At 40.9% G+C, this 16,623-nt stretch overlaps 1 protein-coding gene across 2 annotated transcripts in view; it reads left to right on the forward strand.

Moving 5' to 3' along the window:
- Window positions 1-16,623, forward strand: part of LOC136320889 (secretoglobin family 1D member 2-like) — a 113,995-nt gene that overhangs the window by 183 nt on the left and 97,189 nt on the right. The window contains exons 2-3 of one of the 2 annotated variants that reach the window (XM_066254033.1): window positions 1,578-1,768; window positions 2,906-3,034. In XM_066254033.1, the coding sequence (XP_066110130.1) occupies window positions 1,578-1,768; window positions 2,906-2,935 (221 nt within the window). In that variant the 3' untranslated portion in view covers window positions 2,936-3,034. Of the gene's footprint in view, window positions 1-1,577; window positions 1,769-2,905; window positions 3,035-16,623 lie in introns of those variants that run through there. The other variant, XM_066254032.1, reaches the window with a different exon arrangement.

Genomic DNA, 16,623 nt, shown 5'->3' on the forward strand with positions numbered 1-16,623 from the left:
AGAATCCACACCTTCCCCACCACTAGTGGACTAGTCCCCAGCCATTAGGGCTCATTGCATCAATTCCTAATGATCTGGAACTTTCTCAGACATCATGGCAGGCTCATTTTAAGGGTTCTCCATTGGAAGCCTCATCCCTGTCTGTGGTCTACATGTCAGAGCAGCATGATGTAATGAAACCTGGTTGTGAGTCATGGCTCAGCCACTCAGCAGCGCTGTGACCTTGAACAAATGCTTAATCTCTCCAAATCTCCTCTTGTCCTTGATTTCCACAGCTGCCGCCCAGAGTGGCTCTGACAGAGCAGTGAGATGCCGTGTGTCACAGGGCAGCTCCAGGTCCCGTCTAATGTTCTGCTTCCCTGGGTCTTTTAGGTGCCGGTTGAGTCCACGGCCCGTGAACTCCTGGATTCAGACTCATACCATGTGCAGGCTGGAGGGGCTTTAGCAGAGTTCTCAGTTCAGGAAGACCCCGTGTTGTCTGAATCTCCAAATGATCAATCTTCCTGTGGGCTCTGAGAACCGGCAGCCCTCAGCCAACCAACACATTGTGCTTGTTTTCTAGGCATCTGGCCAGGATTTGAGACCCCAGTGCCATCCTTAAGGTGGCAACTGCTACATTTCTGGGCTCATTCTGAGCATTTATTCAGCAATATTTTGGTGTGACTTCACTTCCTTGGCACTGGCCCAAGTCCTTTTGAGTTCTCTTTCATCTGCCTTTCTGATCCTCCTGCTGTTTCCCCGTGTGGCCTTCAGTCTGACGTTCTCACCAACTCCGCATAGCTGCTGTCTGGTCTGTTCCGATCACAGCCTGGTAGGGCACGTTCTGTGCAGCAGGTGGTGACAAAGGCTTGGTGGAGGAGTGGAGGACCTAGACCAGAGAAAGTGGTCACTTCAGGTCTCAGCACAATCCCAGTGGGGTCGGTAGTAAGCCCCAGTTTCCACCTCCCACTTTCTCTAAGAATTCCGTACATCAGTGCAGATCACAAGAGCCATCATGACATGTGCATAATTTCAGATGTGTGAAACTTACAGAGTCTTTTTCTCAGAACCTTTTTGGCAGTCTTCATCTAATGACATAATCCTATAGCCTAATTTAGTCTCAAAAGAGCATCTTCTAACATTAATAGATTTCCTCACTGCTCTCCAGATTTAGTCTCCTTTCTTTACCTCTGGTAAGTTATGACTGCCATTCACTTGAAAGACTCATTACTAACACCTCCTTTCTTTTCATATCCGGACTAAAGAAAGCGTCACTGTATTGGCACGCAAAACTTAATTTTTGAAATCTAGAGAGTTGAATTTTAGTAAAGCAATAGAGTCTTGGAAGTGGCAGGTGTAATTCACAAAGGATAAACCTGAACTAGGGATTGGTCAACCAGCTTTCCAGACAGAGCTCTGCGGCTTGCTCTGGGATCTTGAGCGAGTCATTACTTCCAGGATTTTGCATTGTTCTGGGCACTATTAAGGAAGGGGACCATAGACTCCCAGGAGTTTCTGTCTGGTTCCAAGATCCAGTACCACAGGGAAAATGTGAGTTTTTTTTAACATGACTTGTTATTTTTTTCCTTCTGCTCCAGCAAATGCAGGAGACGTCTGTCCAAATGTTGTTACCGAGGTAGGAGGACTGTTTTTTATCCCCACCTTCATCTACAAAAGCAGTCTTCAGAAATACGATGCCCCTGCAGAAGCTGTTGAGGCCAAGTTGACAGTGAAGAAATGCATAGATAACATCTCACTTTGGAACAGACTGAGGGTTCTCGGCGCTTTGGTAATTTCTATCTTCATTGTCATAGAGGCTGCCACTCAGCAGCGCAGCCAGGAGGGAGGTCAGGGTGCTGCTCGGGGACACAGGGTGTGAAGGCAGCTGTCCCTCTGCTCACCTCTGATCCAGTGGCCTGTGCACAGCAGCTCCATGATAACATGACACCTGCTGAGCTGGACTAAGGCTGCAGACAGCACTGGGCATGTTCGTCCTCAGGTCACCTCGCTGGGCACCAGGTTCCCCACAGTGTCCTGAGGAGAGGGACAGCCAGGCCCACAGGGTGTGAGACTCTAGGTGGAGCAGGGCCAGAGACTCTAGCCCCCAGCAGGACGGGCCCCTTACCCAGTGGCACAGTCCCTGGGACTCTCATGGGAGGACTGGGAGGGAGAAGGGGACACAGTGAGAGGGAGAGAGCCGGCCCCGCCCTCTGTCAGGATGGAGGGGTGGCTGCTGGGGGCTCTGCCAACTGTCACAGAGCCGAGGCCACCCCTGTACCTCACCCCACGTTACCCGGCCTGAGGGCCACGGCCCTCCCTGTGTCCTCTGCAGCCCCGTGTGGAGCTGAAACACTTCAATCATGTCCTCATGGAGAGATCACACAGATGTAAAGGTGTCTCTCAGCACGTCCGCCCTGGAATTAAGTCAGGTTTCACACAAATGTTCTCACTAGCTGGATTCTCAGTGTGGGAAGTCCATGTGCCATGTGGGGAATGTCCACCCCTGGAGGTGGGACATCGTCGGGCAGAACAGCCCACGTCCCCTCCCACCCCATCCTGGTCCCTCAGTCCTGTGTCCCTGTTTAGTGACAAGTGGGTTCCTTGTTTTGTGACTCAGAGAAAGGACACCAGGCTGCTCTGCCCAACTCCTGAGCCTCCTCCTCGCTCCACTAGAGACCTGAACCCTTCTCTGGGGACACGCAGGGTTTATCTGCGGGGTGTGGACATGGTTCTCTCCTGACTCGCACGGTCTGTGCAGACTGGACCAGGACTATTGAATTCCCCACATGCACGACTACCTGCCTGGTGCCTCCATTTCCCTTTGCTGGTTGCAGTTCCTTCCACATCTGGGTTGTGAAGTATAGTCTGTGTTAACATGACTCCACGGAAGCATGACTTACGTCCCTTTATCTTTTCTCTATTTCAGACTAGAGTATTAAAGGAATGTAACAGTTAGATGTAACTATCTTCCATGTGAGGTCCCTGATGTTCAACGATGACCTGATCTTTCCAGGACAATGTGAAGGTTTCAACGTCTTGCTTCAATAAATTTTTTTCTTGCAGTTCGCTGCCTGTCTTGTTTTATCCAACAGTCTCTGGCTTGAGTTGGGTGGTTTCATCATGAAGCGGTCTGTGGGTGGTGTCAGGAGTAAAGTAGGGAGACCAGCGTCCAGGTACCATGGCGATCCGAGTGCATGGGTTCCAGCGGGAACACGGGCTCAGGTGCCTTTCTGCGTGACCCCACTGACTGCCCGGTCACGTGGCCCCGAGTGTGGGGCAGTTGAGGGTAAAAGCATGAGAAGGCCTGCTCTGGGGCACGGACTGCGGAGAGCGCAGTCTGACGGCAGTCACATGGTTCCCACCTAGCAACATCGCTGCTACTGTGCCTCATCGTCAGCACAAACCGTGCTCCGTCCTCACTGCATCCCTGGGGTCAATGTCCTGATGTCCTTGTGTGACATGATCTCTGTCCACTTCTCCACTTGTAGTGAGTCCGCAGGGTTCAACCTTTGCTTACTTCCTGCTCTCTGCACATGCGCATTACTCACCTCCACCCTGGCTACAGCTTCTTCCCTCAGGGTCTCCCTATAGCCCCGGACACGGGGTCCATCCCCATGCGGACAGCTCCATGCACACCATCCACACTCACTGCAGGAGGAACACGTCAGATGAGCACAGTGTCTCCCCTCCTACTCCTCTTCCATGAGCGCATCCAGGCTAATGGGCCCCCGTCCAATGAGGCAGCTACTCAGATGATCGATACATCACAGATCAGGATTGGTTTCCAGTGGTTGCTGTGACACACAGCCACACATTTGGTGGCTTCAAATAAGTTTTTTATTACAGGTATGGAAAACAAAATCTAAAATCTGTAACCTCTGCTGAAATCACAGTGTCAGGAGGCCATGCTGGCTCTGGAACGTCGAGGGGAACTTCTATCCCTGGTGCCTCCAGCTGAGGGCTGATGGCTGTCCTTGTCTGGTACCCATATCCCTCCCATCTCTGCCCCTTGAGGTGACATTGCTGTATTGCTTCTGTGTGTTTGAAAATCTGTTTATCTCCTTCATATAGAATATATGAGATAGCATTTAAAGGTCACCAGAAAATTCAAGATCATCTCCCTAACTCAAAATCTAAATTTATCCTATCTACAAAGTCTTTTTCCCTGTGGCAGAGACATGACAAGTTCGCGTTACGGTCTGGGTCTGATTGGGATCATTATGAACCTACTTTAGCTCCTCTGCCTGCTGACTCTAAGAGTTCACTGAGTCCTGCCCCTCCACGGCCAAGCTTCCCTCCAACATCCTTTTGCAACATTGAAACAGTAGAGATCATGTGTTTCTAAATGTTTTAAGTAAGAAGACTTATTATTAGACCTACACCCTTTCTCTAATAATAAACTATATATTTATACAAAATATGGTGGAGAAAATAGAAAATAAGTGTTATCTTCTATTAGCTATTGTATCTAAAGCTTTTACAGTAAATGTGATCACAGGAGAACAGTCCACTTAAATTAGTCTCTATTTTCTGGAATGCCTTCTGTGTTCACCCACATCCTGTGCTCAGTGGACACAGGGTCACATAGCTTTTGCCACAGCCTGAGAAATGCAGCCTGGAATCACGTGGGGAGGACAAGGTCCCCCACTGACATGGCACACAGGCCTGGACTGACCCTGTCCCCAGCTCCCCTCCATCTCATGTCCCTGCTTACCCAGACGCTGTGCTCAGCCATCCTATTTACATGCTATTCACTCATGCATGACTTTGGGTCACAACACTGCTCGTGGGCTCATCGTGGTCCCTTCCTTCTATGTTCTCCGTGCACAGGACAGCTGACAGCCTTGTCTGCAAGGTCTGTGTAATCCCCTGCTCGGTGAAGCAATCTCTGCCTCTCACACCCTAAAATAAACCTTCATACACAGTCACACTGTACACTAAACACACACTCACAAACATATTTTAACACATACCCAGACCATGAACAATTACAGACACACCTAGAGACACAAACAAGGAGAAACACACACACACACACAATCACAGGCAGGCATACTCATCTCTCTGTTGTCACTGTATTGTTTTGTGATATAAGAGTCTTATGACAAAGCTCTTTTGGGAACATTTAGAATAAATGAACAATATCAATAACAAACACTATCAATCATTGTTAATATTTCTAGAATGCTTAAGAGTTTATAAGCATGGAGACCCCTAAGGGCAGCCATTGTCCTGGAAGCTTACAAGTCATGTCTCACTTTGTCCTGATGGGTCTCCACAAGCCAAAAGACTGTTACTGCCATTGGATGTGTGACCAAGGATGTCCCTCTACTGGCCTCCAGCCTGGCTCTGTGTCTTCTCAGCATCAACTGGGAAGATTTCAAAAGCAAGTGATGTGCAGGCCCCAGTCCAGGACCAACGTGAGTACCTCTGCGGGGAAACACGTGCGGTCCCCATTCCCACCTCCCCTCTGAGGGAGCAGCACCCCATGACGCCCCTGAACTGGGGAGGACAGCCAGACTGTGCATAAGCCAGAGACTCCCAGCATCCCCAGGGGGTCACCTGGAGACCTTTCCTTGGCCACTTCTCTAGCTCTGCAAGGCGGGCACGGCAGGGCATTTATCGGTATTAATGTGATAACAGTCATAGATAGAGTCTCAGGCAGGAATGTGTCCTTTCAGAGCTCCTGACGGGGCGGGAGATGAGGTGACACACAATCACAAATGCTTGGTTGGAAAGGACGGGGCAGGGGAGTGAGGTAATGGCTAGGGCCTCTGATCGGGACGATTGTGGACATGAATGGTGGTAAAATAGAGACTGTGCTGTAACCCATGTCAGTGAATGTGCACTTAACAAGATAAAATGGTAAATTTCATTTTGTATATTTTACAAAAACATAGAAAACTATTCTTAGAAAGCAGCTTTCTGAGAGGCGGCCGAAAGAGACCTGCCCATGGGAACAAGTTCTGTATTTCAACCCCCTGAACACTCTCCGCGTGTTGCTGACAACTCCTGTCAGATCACGTCTGGTGTCAACTCTCTGTTTGATTTGCCTCCTGAGATTTTCTTTGCTGAAGACAGCGCCTGTGTTTAGAAACTCTGATTCAAACTCACAGACTGAGTTACCAGCTACAAAGGATGCATCTGCAGAGTCTCCCTGCCTCTCTCTTTTTAAATAGGCCTATATTTATTTTAAAAAATGAATTATTAATTAATAACCTTCCTAAACTCAAAGCAGCAGGCTCACATAGGTTCAGCGATTCTTCCAAACATTTGAAGAAGGAATAATATCAATTCTCCACAATCTCTATTAGACAATAGAAGAGAAAATACTTTCTAAATCATTCTATGAAGCATAATTACCCTAATACTAAAGACAGACAATGATTCTAAAGGAAAACTACAAACCAATATTTCTCTTAAACAAAGATACAAAAAAATCCATAACAAAATATTAGCAAATCCAATTTCACAAAGTATGAAAAGAATTACACATCACAGCCAAGTGGGATTTATCCTAGGTGTGCGCACCTTGCTCAGCATTAAAAAATGGACCCATTGCAACACGTTAACGAAGAAATATCATATGATAAGTCAATAGATGCAGAAAAGTACTTGACAAAATCTAGCCCCCATCCATGATAAACACTCTAAACAAACAGGAACAGGAGTAATTTTCCTGAACTTGATAAATACACTTATAGAACAACCTACAGCTAACACCTCACCATTATTATATATTTATTTATTTAAATTAATTTTAATGAGGTGACATTGATAAATCAGGGTACGTATGTTCAGAGAAAACATGTCTAGGTTATTTTGACATTTGATTATGCTGCATTCCCATCACGCAAATTCCAATTGTCTTCTGTCACCTTCTAAATAGTTTTCTTTGTGCCCCTTCCCTCCCCCAACCTTCTCCCTCTCTTCCCCCCGAACCCATAACCCCACACTCTTGTCCATGTCTCTGAGTCTCATATTTATGTCCCACCTCTGTATGGAATCATATAGTTCTTAGTTTTTTCTGATTTTCTTATTTTGCTCAGTATAATGTTATCAAGGTCCATCCATGTTGTTGTAAATGATCCGATGTCATCATTTCTTATGGCTGAGTAGTTTTCCATAGTATATATGTACCAAAGCTTTTTAATCCCCGCATCCACTGACGAACACTTGGGCTGTTTCCAGATCTTTGCTATTGTGAACAATGCTGCTATTAACATGGAAGTGCATTCTTCTTTTAAAACAGTGCTATGGTGTTCTTGGGGTATATTCCTAAATGTGGTATAGCTGGGTCAAAGAAAGTTCAATTTTTAATTTCTTGAGGAATCTCCATACTGTTTTCCACAGTGGCTGCACCAGTCTGCATTTTCACCAGCAGTGCAGGAGGGTTCCCTTTTCTCCACATCCTCGTCAGCACTTATTCTGTGTTGTTTTGTTGATGAGCGCCATTCTGACCGGTGTGAGGTGATATCTCATTGTGGTTTTAATTTGCATTTCCCTAATCATTAGTGATGTTGAGCATTTTTTCATATGCCTATTGGCCAACTGTGTGTCCTCTTTGGAGAAGTGTCTATTCATTTCTTTCTCCCATTTTTTGATTGGCTTGTTTGTCTTCCTGGTATTGAGTTTTACAAGTTCTTTATAAATTTTGGGTATTAACCCCTTTTCAGATGTATTGTCAAATATGTTCTCCCATTGTGTAGTTTCTCTTTTTATTCTGTTTTCATTGTCTTTAGCTGTGCAAAAGCTTTTCTTAAAAAATTAATTATTTAAAAAAATTTTTTTAAATTAAATTTAATGCAGTGATATTGATAAATCAGGGTACATATGTTGAGAGAAAACATCTCCAGATTATTATTTTTTTTAAAGATTTTTTATTTATTTATTTATTCATTATAGAGAGGGGAGAGAGAGAGAGAGAGAAGGGGGGAGGAGCTGGAAGCATCAACTCCCATATGTGCCTTGACCAGGCAAGCCCAGGGTTTTGAACCGGCAACCTCAGCGTTTCCAGGTTGACGCTTTATCCACTGCGCCACCACAGGTCAGGTTCCAGATTATTTTGACATTTGATTGTGCTGTATACCCCTCCCCCAAAGTCAAATTGTCTTCTGTCACCTTCTATCTGGTTTTCTTTGTCCCCCTCCCCTCTCCCACCCAATCTCTTCTTTCTAGCTTCATCCCCCCTCCCCTTACCCCCCACCCCTGTTGCCATCACATTCTTGTTCATGTTTCTGAGTCTCATTTTTATGTCCCATCTATGTATGGGTTCATATAGTTCTTAGTTTTTTCTGATTTACTTATTTCACTCCGTATAATGTTATCAAGGTCCATCCATGTTATTGTAAATGATCCAATGTCATCATTTCTTATAGCTGAGTAGTATTCCATAGTATGTATGTACCAAAGCTTTTTAATCCACTCGTCCTCTGATGGACACTTGGGCTGTTTCCAGATCTTCGCTATTGTGAACAATGCTGCCACAAACATGGGGGTGCATTTCTTTTTTTGGAGCCTTTCTATGGTGTTCTTGGGTATATTCCTAAAAGTGGAATAGCTGGGTGAAAAGCCAGTTCGATTTTCAATTTTTGAGGAATTTCCATACTGATTTCCACAGTGGATGCACCAGTCTGCATTCCCACCAGCAGTGCAGGAGGGTTCCCTTTTCTCCACATCCTCGCCAGCACTTATTCTGTGTTGTTTTGTTGATGAGCACCATTCTGACTGGTGTGAGGTGATATCTCATTGTGGTTTTAATTTGCATTTCTCTAATATTAGTGATGTTGAGCATTTTTTCATATGCATATAGGCCATCTGAATGTCCTCTTTGGAGAAGTGTCTATTCATTTCTTTTTCCCATTTTTGATTGGACTGTTTGTCTTCCTGGTGTTGAGATTTACAAGTTCTTTATAAATTTTGGTTATTAACCCTTCATCAGATGCACTGTGAAATATGTTTTCCCATTGTGTAGTTTGTCTTTTTATTCTGTTCTTATTGTCTTTAGCTGTGCAAAAGCTTTTTAGTTTGATATAGACCAATTTGTTTATCCTGTCTTTTATTTCACTTCCCCGTGGAGATAAATCAGCAAATATATTGCTCTGAGAGATGTCGGAGAGCTTACTGCCTATGTTTTCTTCTAAGATGCTTATGGTTTCATGGCCTACATTTAAGTTTTTTTTATCTATTTTGAGTTTATTTTTGTGAGTCGTGTAAGCTAGTGATCTAGTTTCATTTTTTTGCAGGTAGCTGTTTCCCAACATCATTTGTTAAAGAGGCTGTCTTTATTCCATTGTATTTCCTTACCTCCTTTGTCAAATATCAGTTGTCCATAGAGCTGTGGGTTTATTTCTGGGTTCTCTGTTCTGTTCCATTGATCTACATGCCTATTATTTTGCTAGTACCAGGTGTTTTGAGTAAAATGGCTTTATAATATAACTTGATATCTGGAAGTGTGATACCTCCCACTTTATTCTTCCTTTTCAAGATTGTTGAGGCTATTCGTGTTTGCTTTTGTTTTCATATAAATTTTTGGAATATGTGCTCTATATCTTAGAAGTAAGTCATTGGTATTTTAATAGGTATTATATTAAATTTAAAAATTGCTTTGGGTAATATAGACATTTTAATGATGTTTATTCTTTTTATCCATGAGCACGGTAAGTGCTTCCACTTGTTTGTATCTTCCCTGATTTCTTTTATCAATGTTTTATAATTTTCTGAGTACAATTCTGTAATCTCCCTAGTTAAATTTATTCCTAGATACTTTATTTTTTTGGTTGCAATGGTGAAGGGGATTTATTTTTTAATTTCTCTTTCTGACACTTCATTGTTAGTGTATAAAAATGCCACTGATTTCTGAGTGTTAATTTTATATCCTGCCACCATGCTGAATTCATTTATCAGGTCCAGTAGTTTTTTGACTGAGATTTTAGGATTTTCTATATGCAATATCATATCATCTGCAAGTAATGATAGCTTTCCTTCTTTTTTTCCGATTTGGATGCATTTTATTTATTTATTTTGTCTGATTGCTGTGGCTAGGACTTCCAGGACTAATTTGAATAAGAGCGGTGAAAGGGAGCACCCCTGACTTGTTCCTGATCTTAAGGGGATTGCTTTTAATTTTTGCCCATTGAGTATGATGTTGGCTGTGGATTTGTCACAGATGGCCTTTATCATATTGAGGTATGTTCCCTGTATTCCCACTTTGCTGAGAGTTTTGATCATGAATGGGTGCTGGATTTTATCAAATGCTTTTTCTGCATCTATTGAAATTATCATGTGATTTTTCTCCTTCGTTTTGTTTATGTGATGAATCACATTGATTGATTTGCGAATATTGTACCAGCCTTGCCTCTGAAGAATAAATCCCACTTGACCATGGTGTATGATTTTTTTCATATATTGCTGGATCCAGTTTGCTAATATTTTGTTGAGGATTTTAGCATCTAAATTCATCATGGATTTTGGCCTATAATTTTCTTTCTTTGAGTTGTCTTTGCCTGGTTTTGAAATCAGAAATTCTTTCGCCTCATAAAAGGAGCTTGGAAGTCATCCTTCACTCTCTGATCCCATCTTCTCTTCTACTTTCCCTCTGACCTCATTCCCTCTGGTACCTTTGATCCCACCTCTGACTGTACTAATCATCAGTTCACATTGTTCATTGGATTCCTCACATGAGTGAGAATATATGGTATTTTTCTTTCTCTGCCTCGCTTATTTTACTTAGCATAATAGTTTCCAGGTCCATCCAAGTTTTTGTGAAAGGTAAGATTTCCTTCTTCCTCATGGCTACATAGTATTTTATTGTGTATTTGTACCACTGCTTTTTAATCCACTTGTCCACTGATAGACACTTGGGCTGTTTCCAGAACTTGGCTATTGTAAACAATGCTGCAATAAACATTGAGTTTATTTCTTCTTTTGAATAAGTGATTTGGTATTCATAGGATATATTCCTAAAAGTGGGATAGCTGGATCAAAGGGCAGTTCTATTTTTATTTTTTGAGGAATCTCCATACTGTTTTCCACAGTGGCTGCACCAGTCTTCATTCCCACCAGCAGTACAGGAGGATTCCCTTTTCTCCACACCCTCTCCAGCACTTATTATGTGCTGTTTTGTTAATAAGCGCCATTCTGACAGGTGTGAGGTGGTATCTCATTGTAGTTTTAATTTGCATTTCTCTGATGATTAATGATGTTGAACATTTTTTCATCTGTCCATTGGCCATCTGTATGTCCTCTTTGGAGAAGTGTCTATTCATTTCTTTTGCCCGTTTTCTTTTAATAAATAAAATTGAAATAATGTAAGTTATTTATTATTTCTCTGTGAACTGCTACCAAATGGCCCACTCATCGGTACCAGTCCGTGGCCTGGGGGTTGAAGACCACTAGTCTACGGGAATCACAGAGGGCGTACTGTGCATCGTGGTGGGTCTCATTTGAGAGATCTTCTCTGGGTTCAAATGATTAGTGTTGAGACAACTCATATGTGCAGAGAATGCTGCTTTATTCCTTGAGTCCTTGCTTTTCTCCACCTGATACCTCATTGAGTTTCCTTCATTTTCTCTCCTGAAACCATTTTGAGCCTTTCAGCTGTTCTTCGTCATAATCCTAAAACTGAACTTGCAGGATCCATTGATGTTAAGTCCTAAGAAGTGTATGCATATCTGTCTACTCTTGTTTTCTTCTAATCCATTCTTTTTTATTATTATTATTAAATTTAACGCAGTGACATTGATAAATCAGGGTACATATGTTGAGAGAAAACATCTCCAGATTATTTTGACATTTGATTGTGCAATATACCCATCCCCCAAAGTCAAATTGTCTTCTGTCACCTTCTATCTGGTTTTCTTTGTCCCCCCCTCCCCCACCCCTCTCTCCTTCCTCGCCCCCTCCCACCTCCCTCCACCCACCACCTCTGTTGCCGTCACATTCCTGTTCATGTTTCTGAGTCTCATTTTTATGTCCCATCTATGTATGGGTTCATATAGTTCTTGTTTTTTTCTGATTTACTTATTTTACTCTGTATAATGTTATCAAGGTCCATCCATGTTACTGTAAATGATCCGATGTCATCATTTCTTATGGCTGAGTAGTTTTCCATAGTATATATGTACCAAAGCTTTTTAATTCACTCGTCCTCTGACGGACAATTGGACTGTTTCCAGATCTTTGCTATTGTGAACAATGCTGCCACAAACATGGGGGTGCATTTCTCCTTTTGGAGCCATTCTATGGTGTCCTTGGGGTATATTCCTAAAAGTGGGATAGCTGGGTCAAAAGGCAGTTTGATTTTCAGTTTTTTGAGAAATTTCCATACTGTTTTCCACAGTGGCTGCACCAGTCTGCATTCCCACCAGCAGTGCAGGAGGGTTCCCTTTTCTCCACACCCTCGCCAGCACTTATTCTGTGTTGTTTTGTTGATGAGCGCCATTCTGACTGGTGTGAGGTAATATCTCATTTGGTTTTAGTTTGCATTTCTCTAATATTAGTGATGTTGAGCATTTTTTCATATGCCTATTGGCCATCTGTATGTCCTCTTTGGAGAAGTGTCTATTCATTTCTTTTTCCCATTTTTTAAAAATTCTTTTTATTTATTTATTCATTTAACAGGAGAGAGAAAGAGAGAGAAATGGAGAGGAGCAGGAAGCTTCAACTCCCATATGTGCCTTGACCGGGCAAGCCCAGGGTTTTCAACTGGCAACCTCAGCATTCCAGATCGATGCTTTATCCACTGCGCTACCACAGGTCAGGCGACTTTTTCCCATTTTTTGATTGGATTGTTTGTTTTCCTGGTGTTGAGATTTACAAGTTCTTTCTTAATTATGGTTATTAACCCCTTATCAGACGTACTGTGAAATATGTTCTCCTATTGTGTAGTTTGTCTTTTTATTCTGTTCTTATTGTCTTTAGTTTGATCATGAATGGGTGCAAAAGCTGTGCAAAAGCTTTTTAGTTTGATATAGTCCCATTTGTTTATCCTGTCTTTTATTTCACTTCCCTGTGGAGATAAATCAGCAAATATATTGCTCCAAGAGATGTCGGAGAGCTTACTGCCTATGTTTTCTTCTAAGATGCTTATGGTTTCACTGCCTACATTTAAGTCTTTTATCCATTTTGAGTTTATTTTTGTGAGTGGTGTTAGCTGGTGGTCTAGTTTCATTTTTTTTGCAGGTAGCTATCCAATTTTTCCAACACCATGTTTTAAAGAGGCTGCCTTTACTCCATTGTATTTCCTTACCTCTTTTGTCAAATATCAGTTGTCCATAGAGCTGTGGGTTTATTTCTGGGTTCTCTGTTCTGATCCATTGATCTATATGCCTATTCTTATGCCAGTACCAGGCTGTTTTGGGTACGATGGCCTTGTAGTATAACTTGATATCTGGAGGTGTGATACCTCCCACTTTATTTTTCTTTTTCAAGATTGCTGTGGCTATTCGTGTTCTTTTTTGGTTCCATATAAATTTTTGGAATATGTGATCTATATCTTTGAAGTATGTCATTGGTATTTTAATTGGTATTGTATTGAATTTATAGATTGCTTTGGGTAATATAGACATTTTAATGATGTTTAATCTTCCAAACCATAAGCACAGTATATGCTTTCACTTGTTTGTATCTTCCTTGATTTCTTTTATCAATGCTTTGTAATTTTCCGAGTACAAGTCTTTAGTCTCCTTCATTAAGTTTACTCCTAGGTACTTTATTTTTTTCGTTGTAATAGTGAAGGGGATTGTTTCCTTAATTTCTCTTTTTGACTGTTCATTGTTGGCGTACAAAAATGCCTCTGATTTCTGAGTATTGATTTTAAATCCTGCCACTTTGCTGAATTCATTTATTAGGTCCAGTAGTTTTTTGACTGAGACATTAGGGTTTTCTATGTACAATATTATATCATCTGCAAATAATGATAGTTTTACTTCTTTTCCAACTTGAATGCCTTTTACTTCTTCTTCTTGTCTGATTGCAATGGCTAGCACTTCCAGGACTATGTTAAATAAGATGGTGGAAGGGGTACCCCTGCCTTGTTCCTGATCTTAAGGGGATTGCTTTTAATTTTTGTCCTTTGAGTATGATGTTGGCTGTGGGTTTCTCATATGTAGCTTTTATCATGTTGAGGTATGTTTCCTGTATTCCCACTTTGCTGAGAGTTTTGATCATGAATGGGTGCTGGATTTTATCAAATGCTTTTTCTACATCTATTGAAATTATCATATTGTTTTTCTCCTTCTTTTTGTTTATGTGATGAATCACATTGATTGATTTACGAATATTGTACCAGCCTTGCCTCTTCAGAATAAATCCCACTTGATCATGGTGTATGATTTTTTCCATATATTGTTGGATCCAGTTTGCTAATATTTTGTTGAGGATTTTAGCATCTATATTCATTAGAGATACTGGCCTATAATTTTCTTTCTTTGTGTTGTCTTTGCCTGGTTTTGGAATCAGAATTATGCTCGCCTCATAAAAGGAGCTTGGAAGTCTTCCTTCCTCTTGAATTTCTTGAAATAGTTTGAGAAGGATAGGAGTTAGTTCTTCTTTGAATATTTGCTAGAATTCAGTTGTGAAGCCATCAGGCTCTGGAATTTTCTTTGTAGGGAGTTTTTTGATAAGTGTTTTGATCTCATTTGGTGGAATGGGTCTGTTTAGGTTTTCTTATTTTTCCAGATTGATTATTGGAAGATTTTATGTTTCAAGGAATTTGTGCATTTCATCTAGGTTGTCCAGGTTTTTGACATACAGTTCTTCATAGTATTTTCTTACAATATTTTTTATTTCTGTTGTGTCAGTTGTTATTTCTCCACTCTCATTTTTAATTTTATTTATTTGAGTCCTCTCTCTCTTTTTCTTGGTGAGTCTAGTTAAAGGTTCATCAATCTTGTTTACCTTTTCAATGATCCAGCTCCTAGTTTCATCGATCCTCTGTATTGTTTCTTTAGCCTCTATGTCAATTATTTCTGCTCTGATCTTTATTATTTCCTTCCTTCTACTACATTTGGGCTTTACTTGCTGTTCTTATTCTAGTTCTTTTAGATGCAGGGTTAAGTTGTTTATTTAAGCTTTTTCTAGCTTCTGAAAGTGTGCCTGTAGTGCTATGAACTTCCCTCTAAGTATTGCTTTTGCTATGTCCCATAAATTTTGAGTTGTTGTATGCTCATTGTCATTTGTTTCTAGGAATTTTTAAAATTTTTTCTTTGATCTCCTTCTTAATCCATTCATTATATAACAACCTGCTATTTATTTTCCATGTGTTCGAGAATTTTAGAGCTTTTCTGTTGTAGTTCATTTCTAGTTTCATGCCATTGTGATCGGAGAAAGTGCTTGATATGATTTCAATCTTCTTAAATAAGTTGAAACCACTTTTGTGCTCTAACATGTGGTCTATCCTAGAGAATGTACCATGAGCACATGAAAAGAATGTATATTCTGCTGCTTTAGGGTGAAAGGTTCTGAAGATATCTATTAAATCGAGTTGATCTAGTATGTCCAATAAGTCTGCTGTTTCTTTGTTAATTTTTTTTTCTTGAGGATCTATCTAGTTATGTTAGTGGGGTATTGAAGTCCCCTTCTATTGTAGTATTGCTGTTGATCTTGCCTTTTAAATCCATCAAAGTTTGCTTTATATATTTAGGTGCTCCTATATTAGATGCATAGATATTTATAATAGTTATATCTTCCTATTGGATTACTCATTTTATCATTATGTAGTGGCCTTCTTTATCTCTTACTATATCATTTGTTTGAAAGTCCAATTTGCCTGATATAAGTTTGCTATTCCAGCTTTTTTTTTCATTTCTATTTGAATGGAATATTTTTTCCATCCTTTTACCTTCAATCTATGTGTATCTTTTGTTCTAAGGTGTGTCTCTTGTAGACAGCATATGTACGGGACCTGTTTTCTTATCTACGCAGCTACCCTGTGTCTTTTCATTGGATCATTTAATCCATTTACATTAATGGTTATTATTGATATGTAGTTGTTTATTGCCATTTTCTTCTTTAAAGGTGTATTCCTTTTTTGCTATATTCTTTTCCCACTTTGATCTGTTTACAACAGGCCCCTTAACATTTCATGCAGCTTTGGTTTGGTTGTAATGAATTCCTTGAGTTGTTTTTTGTCTGGGAAGCTTTTTATTTCTCCTTCAATTTTAAATGAAAGCCTTAAGGATAAAGTAGTCTTGGTTGTAGGTTCTTGTTCTGCATTACTTTGAATATTTCTTGCCATTCCCTTCTGGCCTCAAGTGTTTCTGTTGAGAAGTCAGATGTCATCTTAATGGGGGCTCCTTTTAGGTGATAGCTTTTTTTTTCTTGCAGCTTTTAATATTTTCTCTTTATTGCTTAGCTTTGGTATTTTAATTATGATGTGTCTTGGTGTAACTTTCTTAGGGTTTCTCTTTAATGGAGTTCTATGTGCTTCTTGAACTTATGAGAGTATCTCCTGCATTAATTTAGGGGAGTTTTCAGCTATGATATGATTGAACAAAGTCTCTATCCCTTGTTCTTTATCTTCTTTTCAGTAATTTCTATGATGCGAATGTTATTTCTCTTCATGTTGTCACAGAGCTCTCTAAGAGTTTCCTCACACTTTTTGAGTCTTTTCTTTTTTCTTCTCTGCTCTCATGCCTTCATTCC

Source organism: Saccopteryx bilineata, chromosome 1 (assembly GCF_036850765.1).
Source record: "Saccopteryx bilineata isolate mSacBil1 chromosome 1, mSacBil1_pri_phased_curated, whole genome shotgun sequence".
Taxonomy (NCBI): Eukaryota; Metazoa; Chordata; class Mammalia; order Chiroptera; family Emballonuridae; genus Saccopteryx; species Saccopteryx bilineata.